Source organism: Larus michahellis, chromosome 6 (genome assembly GCF_964199755.1).
Source record: "Larus michahellis chromosome 6, bLarMic1.1, whole genome shotgun sequence".
Lineage (NCBI taxonomy): Eukaryota > Metazoa > Chordata > Aves > Charadriiformes > Laridae > Larus > Larus michahellis.
Window position 1 is genome coordinate 31,206,497 of NC_133901.1, and position 12,612 is coordinate 31,219,108.

Genomic DNA, 12,612 nt, shown 5'->3' on the forward strand with positions numbered 1-12,612 from the left:
GCTGTAACGTAGCTGTGTCTACTTTATTTTGTGGTTTATCAGACGGAAATATCACAAGCCTAACCTTTTTGAGTACATGTTTATGTTAGGTGGAAAAGTGAGGACTTCTCTCTTCCAGACCTGCTATGATTAAAATGTTCTCTACGAAGAGAGTCCCTGTTGCAAAAGAGATTAATGGATCTCATGGTGGGGTCTCTTTTTTTGACTGTGCGCCTGACGGGTGCATTCAGCAGCACTGCTGTGCAGGTAAGTGGAGGGTGAGAGTAACAGGCAAAAGCACAGAGTGCTGCGGATCCCTAGTCTGAGGTGTTATGAGTCATCTTGGACACCACAATACCCTACTTCACACCAGGAATTTCATGAGAATGGCCAATTCACAGACATTTCTCAGCACAAAGGGGATCTGGCTTCTTCACTCATCTGTAATCAATTTCCTCCAGTCACTCTCACCAGAGGGAATGTAACAACACAGTATGGCTGTAGAGGATGAAACCTAAAAAGAAAGTAGAAGAATACGGAAGGCTTGTAGAGAAATCTTCCCACCCTACAATTTTTGCACTCCAGGGACCTCCTGAGTCAAAGGTTCTATCTCTGCATTTCACTGTTCTTGAGGGATTCCTTCTCCACAAAGCTGTCCAGTTGTTTCTTGGATCACAATATGCCTTCCATAGTCTAACTTCAAGCTGTGGGAAGAAGCTCCTTTGTTCTGACCCTGCCACCAACTCCTTTTGTTTGATGCCTCCTAGTTCTTGCCTGCAAGAAAGAGTATACAGCCAGTCCTATGCCCCCTTCCCCATGATACCTAATTTCATAGGTTCTCTCATATCTCCTCTCAGTTGTCTCTTTTTTTAGCCTGAAGAGCATTAGTATATTTAGACATTCCTCATACAAAAGTTGTTTCACCTTTATTTGAAGGTTTTTCAACTTTTCCCATTACACTCCGAGATGGGAGGGACAGAGCATCAGTGTTCCAGGTACAGCCACACTGCCTTAGCCATTTATTCTAACAGCAAAGTTCATTACCTACAAAGACAAGGATGAACCACAACCTGAACGGTCACTGCTGTGAATCCCACAGGTCTTGTTAGAGAGCAAGCCAATTTCTCATACAGAACATCATCTTCAAACACTGGCTCCAAACAAATAGTAAATGACGCCTTGTTTCTAGGAAAATCAAATAAATTTCCACACCTCTGATACAACATAAAATTAGTACTTACGGAAAGGAGAGGGACATACCCTATTTAAATCCAGCTATGTCATGAGAAAACTCAATTTTCTCTCAATTCCTCTCTCAGTTCCCTCTCAATTTTCTACTTACATGCTAAAATATGTCCCATACGAGTAATCCTTGTCTTGAGTCTCTCTCGTACAGAAACTGCGCAGCCTGTATAATTTAATAATGTAGAAATATTCACAGTAAGTAACCAAATATGTTTCTACTAGTGAAGTAAAAGGACTTTTAACCCCCTGTTCATGGCACTAACTGACCAACTGTGATCTCTTGTCTAACAAAGGTGATGCAGTGACTTAGATAAACAGGTCTGAGAGGCATCTCTGGAACCTACCTTTGTATGCAAAGGCAGTGCAAACAACACTTAAATGATTTGTAAGACACCTATGTAACCTGTTCTTAAAAATCTCTAAGTTCAGAGATCCAACATCTTTTTAGCATTTTATAACACTGCTAACTGTTCTGAAAGTTAGGAAGGCTTTCTTAATATGTAATCATGCACCCCCAGTACAACACTGTTCTATTCCTGGTGGGCTTACAGAAAAGTCTTCCTTTTCCCAGCAAACTTCTACATATTTGGAGGTCCTATCACGTTTCAGTCCTAACCTCTGACGAAACAAAAAATTTTCACTTTCATCATAGCTGATGTTCTTTCACAGCTCAGTATTCATCTTGTCCCCCTGCAAGCTTCTCCTACCACTTTCCAGAAGCTGAACACTGGACTTGTGACTTCAACACAGGTTACAATTTCTATTCAGTTGAGTCGAGTAGCTCATAACTCCTCTTCTTAAAGCTTCCAATCTATACAGGACTGCACAAGCTATTTATTCATCTTTTTTTAGTTATGTTTGGCACAGTGTTACGAAAGATATATGAAAAGCAAAAGAAAGCCGAAAGGCAAAAATACTTTTTAGAAAACAACAGTTTTTTAAAACTTAAAAAGAAAAAACTATTTCACAAAGAAATCAAGGAGGAAATAAGAGGGATTGGATAAGTTTGAGGGATTCAGATCAACTGATATGCCTCTTAATAAATTCCTCAAACAAATTTTCACAAACCAGCTTGCCAGCCTGGATGTCTTAAGACTTGTAGATCATCAACGTATTTGCCACATCTCTTCCCTAAAATTTTCCCCCTGAAATACTGATTCTGTGGCCTGTGCTTTCAGAAAATGTATTTCATGTAGTCTGTATCCACACTAGAGATATCTGAAGAACTTTAAAGTATTCATAAGCACTAAAAGCTGGTGAGCAATATACAAAAATGTTAAATAGCTAGATTTAGGTACTAAGAGTTACATTAATAAAAGCAAAGCAGTCTCAGCAATACATTGTGCAAGATGATAAAAGAAATTATTAAAAAAAAACCTCTTTAGAAGCAGCTGTCTCTCCCACCTGTTCTCCTGCATTGCTAGGGAATTTGAGAGCACCCTTTATATCACCACCCACTGATGCAACCATCGCCCATCTATTCTTTCCTCAGTGGTTACCAGCTGTCCTGCACCTCATCTCGCATTTGTCTTGTTTTATTTATATGAAGCCTCTGGGACATGGAATGTTTCTCATCAGCATTCAACAAAGGGACGGGTAGCTGCATAGTGTACAATTTTGATGTATTAATAAATCTTTGTGGGAGACTTGTGATAAGAAATAACAGACAGGAAGCTGGGATACCTAAAACCAAAACCAACGGGTGCTTCATGAGGCAATGCTTCTAAGGTGCCCAACTGCATGGTGGTTTCTAACATAGCTAATACATAGCAGATACTGAGAGAAGGCACACATGTTTCATCTTGTGATCTAGGCCGCACTTGCACCGTGGCCTTGAGGTGTGTTGAACAAGTGTAAACGAACTTGAACCAGCAGCTCAGCTGGTCTAGCATTTTTAAGTGCCAACAACAGTGTTCATAAATCTATTTAGCTATGGTTAACATCTGAGGCTCTCCCCTAGCATTTAATTTCAAGGGAATCACACTTATCTCCAGTGTCAGTTCTGCAGTAATCGGAGATTGCTTTCTGTGTTTTTACTGAGTGAGGTGTCCAGTAAAACCAAGGAGAGGGACTGATCATAGATTGTTGTAACAGAGGAAGATATAACAGGCCAGTGGTACTCCCAGGAGAGAAGTCACAGGTACAGAGAGACAGGGACAGAAAGATGATGGCAAGAGAGGGACCACAAACAGGGAGAACTGAAAGTGTTACAACAGACCTTGCTAGTCCTGGCCAACTTGGACACCCCCCCCGCTCAGTTTTACTATGTACAAATATCAACTGTTACACAGATGTAGAAATCCTAGTAGCCTAAAGGAAAAATATTAGTACCGTTCATAAAAATCTCAGAGATGCACATGTTATCTGATGCTTCATTATTCACCCATATAAACTGGCTGCTCAGTGACTGGTCAACTATGCCGCCGAGAGCACGGCAATTCTGACATTGTGTGGCATCATTTCAGCTGCGAGTTTACCTAAAACCAAGCGCACAGGTTATTTAACAACTCAGATTACAACATGTGGAACGTGCGTGTGTGTGATTTTGAGCCCGCACACTTCAATTTCAGCCTAACAAGACTGGTGTCCCTGCATGGCTCCACTTTATACAGTTGGAGGTCTCTTTATGGATTGTCTCCAATAAATAGACTGCAACAAGATGATACATAAACCACAGCACAGTGTCACCTGTCAGGGAATGATGCGTTATTTAGCTGGCAACTGTTTGCAAAAGGTTCGTTTCTAAAATCAGCAAGTAACATACACAAAGTAAAAAGACATTTGTTCAGCGCAGTGCAAAGGATGTTTTCTGACATCATTCTAATCTTGAACCTTCATCCCCTGCCCGCAGTTCAACCGCAGCTGCCCCTTCACAGCTTCTAGATACTCACAGTGAAATCAGCAACAAGACAAACGACGACAAACTGGAACAGCCTCTCCCGCCTGGGGCTGGGGAGGCTGCCTTTTTCTGTCACATTGGTACAGGTGGGGTAATTACCTCGGAGGGCAGACGTTGGTATCACAGGGATGGACTTGAATAAAACCCCAGATAAAACACCTCTGAAGTTTTTTCTTGCCAAATTACTTTTTCACTGGGAGAGGACGCGCAGTTTAACTGTGTCGTGGTTTCATCCGGGAAAGTGTTAATTTCCTTTCTAGTGATTCCTGTGAAAGGAATGTAAATAATGCATATTGTTTCAGTTGTTGTTAGGTGATGTTTATGCTTTTCAAGGACTCTTTTCAGCTTCCCATAGAAGCTGAGAAGGAGCATAGACAGAACAAGGGAACGGCCAATGGAATATTCCATATCATAGATGTTATGCTCAGTATAGAAATGGGGGTTGGCCTGGGGAGAGGGAATCTGCGATCTCTGCTAGGGTTGGGCTGGGCAACCAGTTCACTGTGCAGTGAGAATGACTTGCGTCCTTGTATATTCTTCACCGTTATTATTACTACTATTATTATTATTTTCCGTTATTGTCCTATTAAACTGTCTTTATCTCAGCCCACAATGTTTCTTCCCGTTCCCCTCTTCTCCCTGCCCTTCTCAGGGGGAGGGAGTGAGCAAGTGGCTGCATCGTCCTAGTTGCCAGCTGGGGCTAAACCATGACAGGGAGACAGGCATTGCTAATGACATAGGGAAGAGGAAGCTCTGAGGACCAGGTAGAAAAAAAAGCATAAGAAAGATTTTAACTGCAGTACCACACTGAAAATAACACTGTCGGGATGTCCTCCTGACAGAACTCTATGGAAAGAGGTGTGAGAGGTGAGACTCCCAGCAGTGATGCGCACACCACTCACCCAGAAGAAAACACCGTCACGGGAATCCTTTGCAGGTGTGTTATTGTTGGTGCAGCCTGAACTGGCTTTCTGAACTCCAGCAGAGAAATGAGAAGGCCCATAAGTGGGACTGCTACGTCACCTTGTTGTCTGGGAAAGGCAGAGTATTTGTGTGCTTCCTCTGAAACGGCTGAGGGTTTTCAGCACACCACAATCTCAGGAAATCCCCCCCCCCCCCGATGTTTTAATTACAGCTCTCAGGTAACAATTCACACGGGCAGCCATCCACACAGAGCACTGCCGACCAGCTTGGAGGGAGAGAGAGAGACACACCTTCCAAGATGTCAGCTGGCATCTTTAGAAACAAACTGAAAGACCTTTATAAACAAACACACATTCAGTGTTTCTGCCAAAGAAACTTGATTAATATTCCTCAGTAAATACATCATGAATTAACAAACACATTTCTCAAAACAGGGTCAGAAGCTAATACACTTTGCATTTCTGCTTGCTGGAGGTTCCAGAGCTTTTTTCTGTTAATGCAAGATATTGTTAGAAGCACTCTAACAATTAATTAGAATAAATTATGTAAGGGAATGATTAAAGGAAGAGTATTAAAATTGCACTGGATCTTAAATCACCCATGTTACATACCATGACAGTAAAGACCAAATATTCAAATACAAGCCGAGGATGTTTAGGTTTCATGGCTTGTTCCTAGGAAAGACGACGGGTATTTTCTTAATATATAATTTTTTAATTTAAGAAGCGTCTTGAATAAGTGATCAGACAGAAAAAAAAGCACTAAGTCCCCAAAACAGAACTTAACAGCAAATGGACTTGATGCTAACTCTTCTGTTTACAGGTAACTGTATTAAACATATATCGTAACAGAACATTTGTGTTAGTGAATTAGGAATTACAAGGTGCCACTAAACAAGTAATAGTGGCACTGGGGACTATGTTGTAAGCACTATGAGTAAAACTCTACCCATCGCTAGTGGCCATAACAACTACTAATAAAGTGGACCATAATGGTAAAATAACCCATTTCATCTGCTAAGTGCTAATCATTTACATTCAACATGTATGCCTTTTGCACGGAATAGTATGTCTGTACCTTTACTCCAAGCAGTGTTATACAGTTCCCTGGGAAGCACATACTAAAATCCTCTGAAGAAAAAAAAGAGACAATTTAATAAAGCAATATGCATCCAAAATTTTTAAGCTCATTTATATTTGTTTTTCATGTACAAGATCAATGAAATAATAAAAAAACCAAAACAAAACAGAACCAAACCCCGGATACAACAGTTTGATCTGATTGCTTTTAATACATACAATCTGTTGCAAGGTATTCGAAATCAAAAACAAATGCTCACACGTATCATATAACAAAATTAAAAAAGTAAATAAAAAAGTTAAAGTAGTAGCAAGTACATGGCTGTAGTGTATTACGAAACAAGTTTATTTGAACACCCATATTTTTCTGTATTTAAAATAGATATTTTAATCCTTCCCTTCCCCAAACAGCTTTTGTTCTCAAAAACTGAAACCCAATCCCTCCCCCAAGTTACATTCTAACAGTATTACCAGAATACAAACTGTAATTAACAACAGCCCATTACCTCTGTATCACCGAGACTTATGTATGCCACCCACATTAATGGTCAACAGTAAAACTGTCCAGTTGGCACATTTATTGTATTTATACTACAAGTAGACAGCGTACATTTAGTAAAGTAAATGTTCAAAACCTGAAACAGTACAGGGAAACATTGTCAGCAATAAATTTAGTTTCAGAAGAATTACATAGGCTTTGAGTGCTTAAAAGTTCTGCCATAAGTGTGTTTAAAGCCAGTAATTTTTTTTAAAAAAAGAGAACTTTAAAAAAATAGATTTGCTGCACTTTATCTGATACATACTCTCCATTACAAAAATGAAATCCTTACAGTGTAAAGGATCACTTTTAACTTAACAATGATTTAGTTCACGACTGAGCAAAGATCTCACCTAAGATTTTGGCAGTTGTTTTACACTGGAAGTAATGTTTCATATAGCACCTTCCTGTTCCAAATCTGCTGCTGGTTTATTATGGAAGTAACATGGAAAACAGTTCCTGATTTTTTTACCTCTTTAAGCCCTTTGAACCAAGACACTTTACCACCTAAAACACCAAGGAAAGAGGAATCAAGTTTGTAGCTTCACAATTCTGATAAACGACTTACGTGACTTTACTAGAAAACTGCATCAATTTTCATTGAAAGAAGTACAGCCTTCAGTCAACGAAAATCAGTGTAACCAAACAGAAGCCAACACAGGTTAGCTAATTCACGCCAGCTGAGAACCTGACCTGCTTGGAATATCCTTTTTATGACAAAAACTTAAATGTACAGAAGTACAGAATTACTAGCAAATGAACAAACTGCATTTTCTAATGATGAGCAATATCAACTGAATCATACTACAGCTCAGACCTGCAGCTACTGTGAATTATTCTAGCACCAATGGCTTTCAGTTCGTTAGGCCAAGCACACAGTACAGACGAGCTGGCCTTACAAGTTGGCATCACAACCAGATGCCAAAAAATTCTCCAATTCTTTTACCAAAGTCAGTCATGTCACTAAAGAACAAAGCCTTAGGACCACCTATTTTTCATTTAGGCTGACAACCTGAAGAAGTCCTTAAAAGAGAGAGATTAATCATAACTACAGTAATATTGGTCAGCCCTGCCCGGTCCCCTGTTTGTTGAAAAGAAGTTTCTATCTCAACAGTTAGTGCTAGCAAAAATAATTAACCCCCCCAACAAATAACCCCTTCAAAAGAATAAAAGGAACACAATGCCCATTCAGTAATTCAATTCTGTGCAGACACAACTCTGCTGTCACATCTCATTTTCTATTAAGAAACCCCACAAACAAACATAAAAAGAGCTACTGTCCCCTGTGTAACACAACTTCATGATGGTAGGTCTTTGCCTTCCATCTCTTTTTTCAAAATTTCCGGTGTGTGTGCTTTTTATTTTCCATCTTCTGATATCATGTACACCCAGTGGTTCATCATTTACAAGGTATTTTATTGTATCAGGTTCTTCTATTACCTTTTTTACTGAACACTGGCGATTTGTTTTCTGCGTATCCCTATCTGCAGCCTCCCCTCCCGGCAAGGATCTACATTTGTCACTTAATCATATGCCTTCCAAACCTACTCCATATCCCCATCACCTCATCTCTGACCTTTTCACCTACCTTCACCCAACCAGATGAAAAAAAGTCTGTAGTGATCAATATTCTGCTGCATCGGTAAGATCTGGTTAAGTGTCATTAAACCTGGCAAACACACATTAACACTGAGTTACATCTCCTCCTCTCTCTACATAGCTTGGGTTAAGCTTAGAGAAAAGTTTTAATGCCTTTCATAAAAAGACATATTTTTCAATATAAAAAGCTTAAATTCATAGATTATAAATAATATAATTTCAAAATATTTAAGAATTTTAGGACTTCATTTGCATTTAGGGGAACTGCAAGCTTAATGTCCTTGATGCCTTCTCAGTCCCAAACCTCTGACAAAGAAGCATTTGTAGGATATACAATAGGTAGCGACGCACAGAACATGCCCTGTGTCCTGTACACCACCTACAATAAACGAAAGACTAAAGAACTAAGCAACTTTATCAGACAAGTTACAATACTACCTTAGCATTGCCCTGATAAAGTTACCATCTTTTTTCATGTATACAACTACATGTATTTTGACATTGTCAGTTAAAAACATTACTGAAAACAGTATGAGCAAGGGGGTTTTCCCACTACATATGACATTACCGAGTAGTGCCACATTTTTCAGACCTGATTTTAAAAGCATATTTTTGCATTTAAGATATTTGCCACAGATTTTCTATATATAAAAAGTTGTTTGTTCATGTGTTAAGTTACAAAATTGTAGTGCTTAATATAATAAACACCAAAATCTAAGAATTTTTTAAAAAATGCTTGTTTATAATACATTGCTTTATTTTTAAAAGACAGCAGTCAGTACCAGTCTGGTTTATTTTGCAACAATATTGTAGTGTAAAAGTGTTCCTAAACACTTCTGGTACTTTCAGACTGGAAGTATTTCTTTTCCAAAAACTATACAGTAATATACTGAAAAAGTAAATTGCAATAGTACTGTTTGTGCCTTTAAAAATATGTAATGAGAATTATTATGGCTGATATGGATCAGATTTAATCTATATTCCATCCAGCACAGTTTTACTAAGAAAAAAAAAAAAGATTTTTAAAGCTTAAGTAAGTTGATAAAAAAAGATTCTGATACTATTGTCATAAAAATAGTAATAAAGCTGCTCTCATGGTCTGATGCTGTGCAGTGTTTGGAAAAAAGTGACCTAGTAGTTAGATTTTGTGATTCATAAAAGGTTTGTGATGTTAATCAATACCTAGGAGATTGGTCAGGGACATGCACAAACACCACCCACTTTCTGTCCTTAAAGTGAAACATTTCTGCCTGGTATGAAAAGGTAAAGAAATATACAGATATGTAAAGTATATGGATATGTAAAGTAGTGTGCTTTTTTTTTTTTAAAGAGGAAGAAATATATATGCATATATGGGTTTTTTTAATATATATAAATATATATATATGTATTTTATATTTAAGTTAGTGTCAATCAAATCCAGGCAGAGATTAAACTGACCATAAAGATGATGTAACAAAAGTCATTAAGGCAGTAAATTGTATCTCTTGAGGATTTTCAGATATTCTACCTCTATCTCAAGACGAAAAAGAAATGTTGAATTGCATTGTAGGCCAAATCAGCATCGAATGATTACAGCCAGGTAAGGAAGGGCTCATTTTTGTTGAGTACTGACTCCACATCATTGAGAATAGGGATCAAGTCTTCTGACTCTAGAGTCCCAAGATCAACATTTGTTCCTGGAAGACAGTCGAGGAAATCAGGGAAACGTGTTTGTTGTGGATTTATGTTCATTGTTGTCTGTGCTATAGTTTCTCCTAGGAAGAGAAAAGAAGAACTTTTGAAATAGCAAACTCTTCGTATGGGTAATTTAAAACAACACAACTGATAAAAATTAGATTGCCCCTTTCCCATAAGCACTTGTGAGCATTCCTACCCTCTACAAACGTTACCTGAAAACTGTATTTGCTTGCAGAATGCATATTCTTGTAAGAGTTAATTTCACATCCTTGCCTTGCTCTCAAAAGCACAAAGGGCCCTTTCTAGCAGTGCTCAAAGTAATCAGCCTCTGACCTTCCCCTTGGGAAACACGATTGTTCAAAGTTCGCTAGTCTGCACAGGGTGCAAAGCAATCAAGTCTTATGTAAACCCTCTATCCTGCTCTCTGCACAAGGGTGAATGCTGTCCATGGGGCAGAATTGAACGAAGTGAAATTTGAAAACTTAAAAAAAAATAAATTTACAGCAATCTAGCTCTGCAGTATTATATTATTTTTTCACAAATTAACGAGAACAAGCATAAAAATCTTTAATGGAGAAACCTTTCACTCTGCAGCTTCTGATGGCTTCAAAAGGAAGTTTAGGTGAGAAAGTGCTGAGAATTTCACTATCTGGAAAAAAACCTGTTGATTTCCTAGTAATTTATTTCAGCATTTTAAATACACTGATATAAAAATAAATACATACCTGAACTAGCTAAATACATTCTGTTTGAAGGCAAATCCAACTTTGCCATTGTAAGAGACTTACTAATGAGATTGGTTTCCCAGAGTTAGAAAATGCAGTGATTTGTACCAAGAATGCAAGCCAAGACCGAATTTTACTCCTCCTACCTTCCACTATGGTATGAAAACACAAATTAAGGCTCCCATTTTCCATCTTTTGCTTATTTTGATTAATATCAATCTAAGGTAAAAGGGTAGAATCTGGACCCTAGTAAAAGCTGAGAACCTTCTAGGTACCAAGTACCTTTTAGGCATTTTCCCCTCCCAGTCTCAGTCTCTCGCATGGGAGAGTGGGAGATTATTGTTCAGTTATGCAGTTATAAAACATTACTGGTTATAACACAAAGTTATCAATATCATTATACTTTATGCTAAATCAGAGTATCCTACCTGTATCCATCTCATCTACGTTGCTGAGGAAATCTTCAGGTGTCGTTGGTATACTGTAGCATCCTAATCCCAAGCCACTGTCTGTACTCTGTTCCCTGGAATGGTATGGCCCACTATAAATTAAAACATGAAAAAGCCTCAGTAAAGGTGTTCTGTTAGACATAGTCCCTGATCATGGTGTTTGAAAATAGACAGCACAGTAAGTTACATATTAAATACCAAGTCATTAAGCCACATTTTCAACAGTTGGCCACTAATGTGTCCAACATCAGTCCAAATATAAGACAACTGAAGTGAGGCCACTCTTAAATTTTGATATATACACATGAATACATAACTCTTTACAGAAAAACAGTTTGGACAGCCTAAAACAAATTGAGCTTATTTATACTTAGGTAACGTACTTATTCTACTTAGAGTCTCCTACATACACCTACAGTACAATTAAAACCGCCTGTTACCATTTGTTTGATTTTTCTAAGATTACCTCTTGAAGCATAAACTGAAAGATTTTGGGTCAGCCCCTTGGCCATACCCCCTGTTCACAGTAAGTACAAAAGAAGATGATATAGGGAACTACTTCAGAGAGACGACTTTAAAAGCATAGAGAAGGCAACGGAACCAATTGCCTAATGAAGGGGACATGCACTTGCCTGTTCAAGAAAGGATCAGACCCGTTATTTGTAATAGGCCTCATGTCTTGTGTCATGGCAGGGGTATTCACAGCTGTCTGAACAGGGGCCATGCTTTCTGAGTCCATGGGAAGTTGTCTGCACAGAGCAGCTTCCTGAAAACACAAATAAATACAAGTGAAGGGTTAATTCCAACAGCTCAGAAATAGTGCAGCCTTGTAACAAGCGAACATGCAATATATACAGGTCTTCTTATTTATGAAAGTAGTTCTAAGCAACATAACTGATGACTGTTTACTGATGACTGTGTGAAGAAAATCATCGTGTAGATAGATGACATCTTTCATATCTACCCGTGCTGGCTCAAAATGCTGCAGAAGCTACCTCTGGGTTACTGCCACAGCTGGAAGCCAGTCCCACAGCTCAGCCAGCAGGCAAATGCATTTGAGGACTTCCTAATCAGCTTCACGTTAAACCAGAGCCTGTTTGCCTGTTTAAACTAGCCTCACGCTTTCTGCGTGATGCCAGTCATGAAATGCACATACAACTGGCTTTACCAGCAGAACTGTAATGTCTGCAGCCCCAGAGAGGGCAGTGGCACGCAGCCAGGGGCAGGTCACACCTTGAACAGCCACAACTGCCCACAGAATCGCTGCACCTCTACAGCCTTGCTGGCCGCGGAGATAATCCCCACGAAATCTAACTACCTATAACTCGTGTGTCACCTCATCATAAAACACCGACAGCCCTGCACGTTGCAACTGATTACCAGCAGCCTGTCCACGTTTCCTGGGCCAGCTCACTCTAGCCGAGGGTTTGCACATGCAAACTAGAGCTGTGTAATGCTCAAATTACAATTGCAGTTGACTGTTCAGTGAGGCCAA

At 39.0% G+C, this 12,612-nt stretch overlaps 1 protein-coding gene across 1 annotated transcript in view; it reads right to left on the reverse strand.

Moving 5' to 3' along the window:
- Window positions 1–9,663: 9,663 nt before the first annotated feature.
- Window positions 9,664–12,612, reverse strand: part of WWTR1 (WW domain containing transcription regulator 1) — a 71,115-nt gene continuing 68,166 nt past the window's right edge. Inside the window, exons 4-6 of the mRNA XM_074591514.1 lie at window positions 11,750–11,883; window positions 11,097–11,209; window positions 9,664–10,020 (exon numbers count right to left, since the gene is read on the reverse strand). Of these exons, the coding sequence (XP_074447615.1) occupies window positions 9,836–10,020; window positions 11,097–11,209; window positions 11,750–11,883 (432 nt within the window). The 3' untranslated portion in view covers window positions 9,664–9,835. The remainder of the gene's footprint in view (window positions 10,021–11,096; window positions 11,210–11,749; window positions 11,884–12,612) is intronic.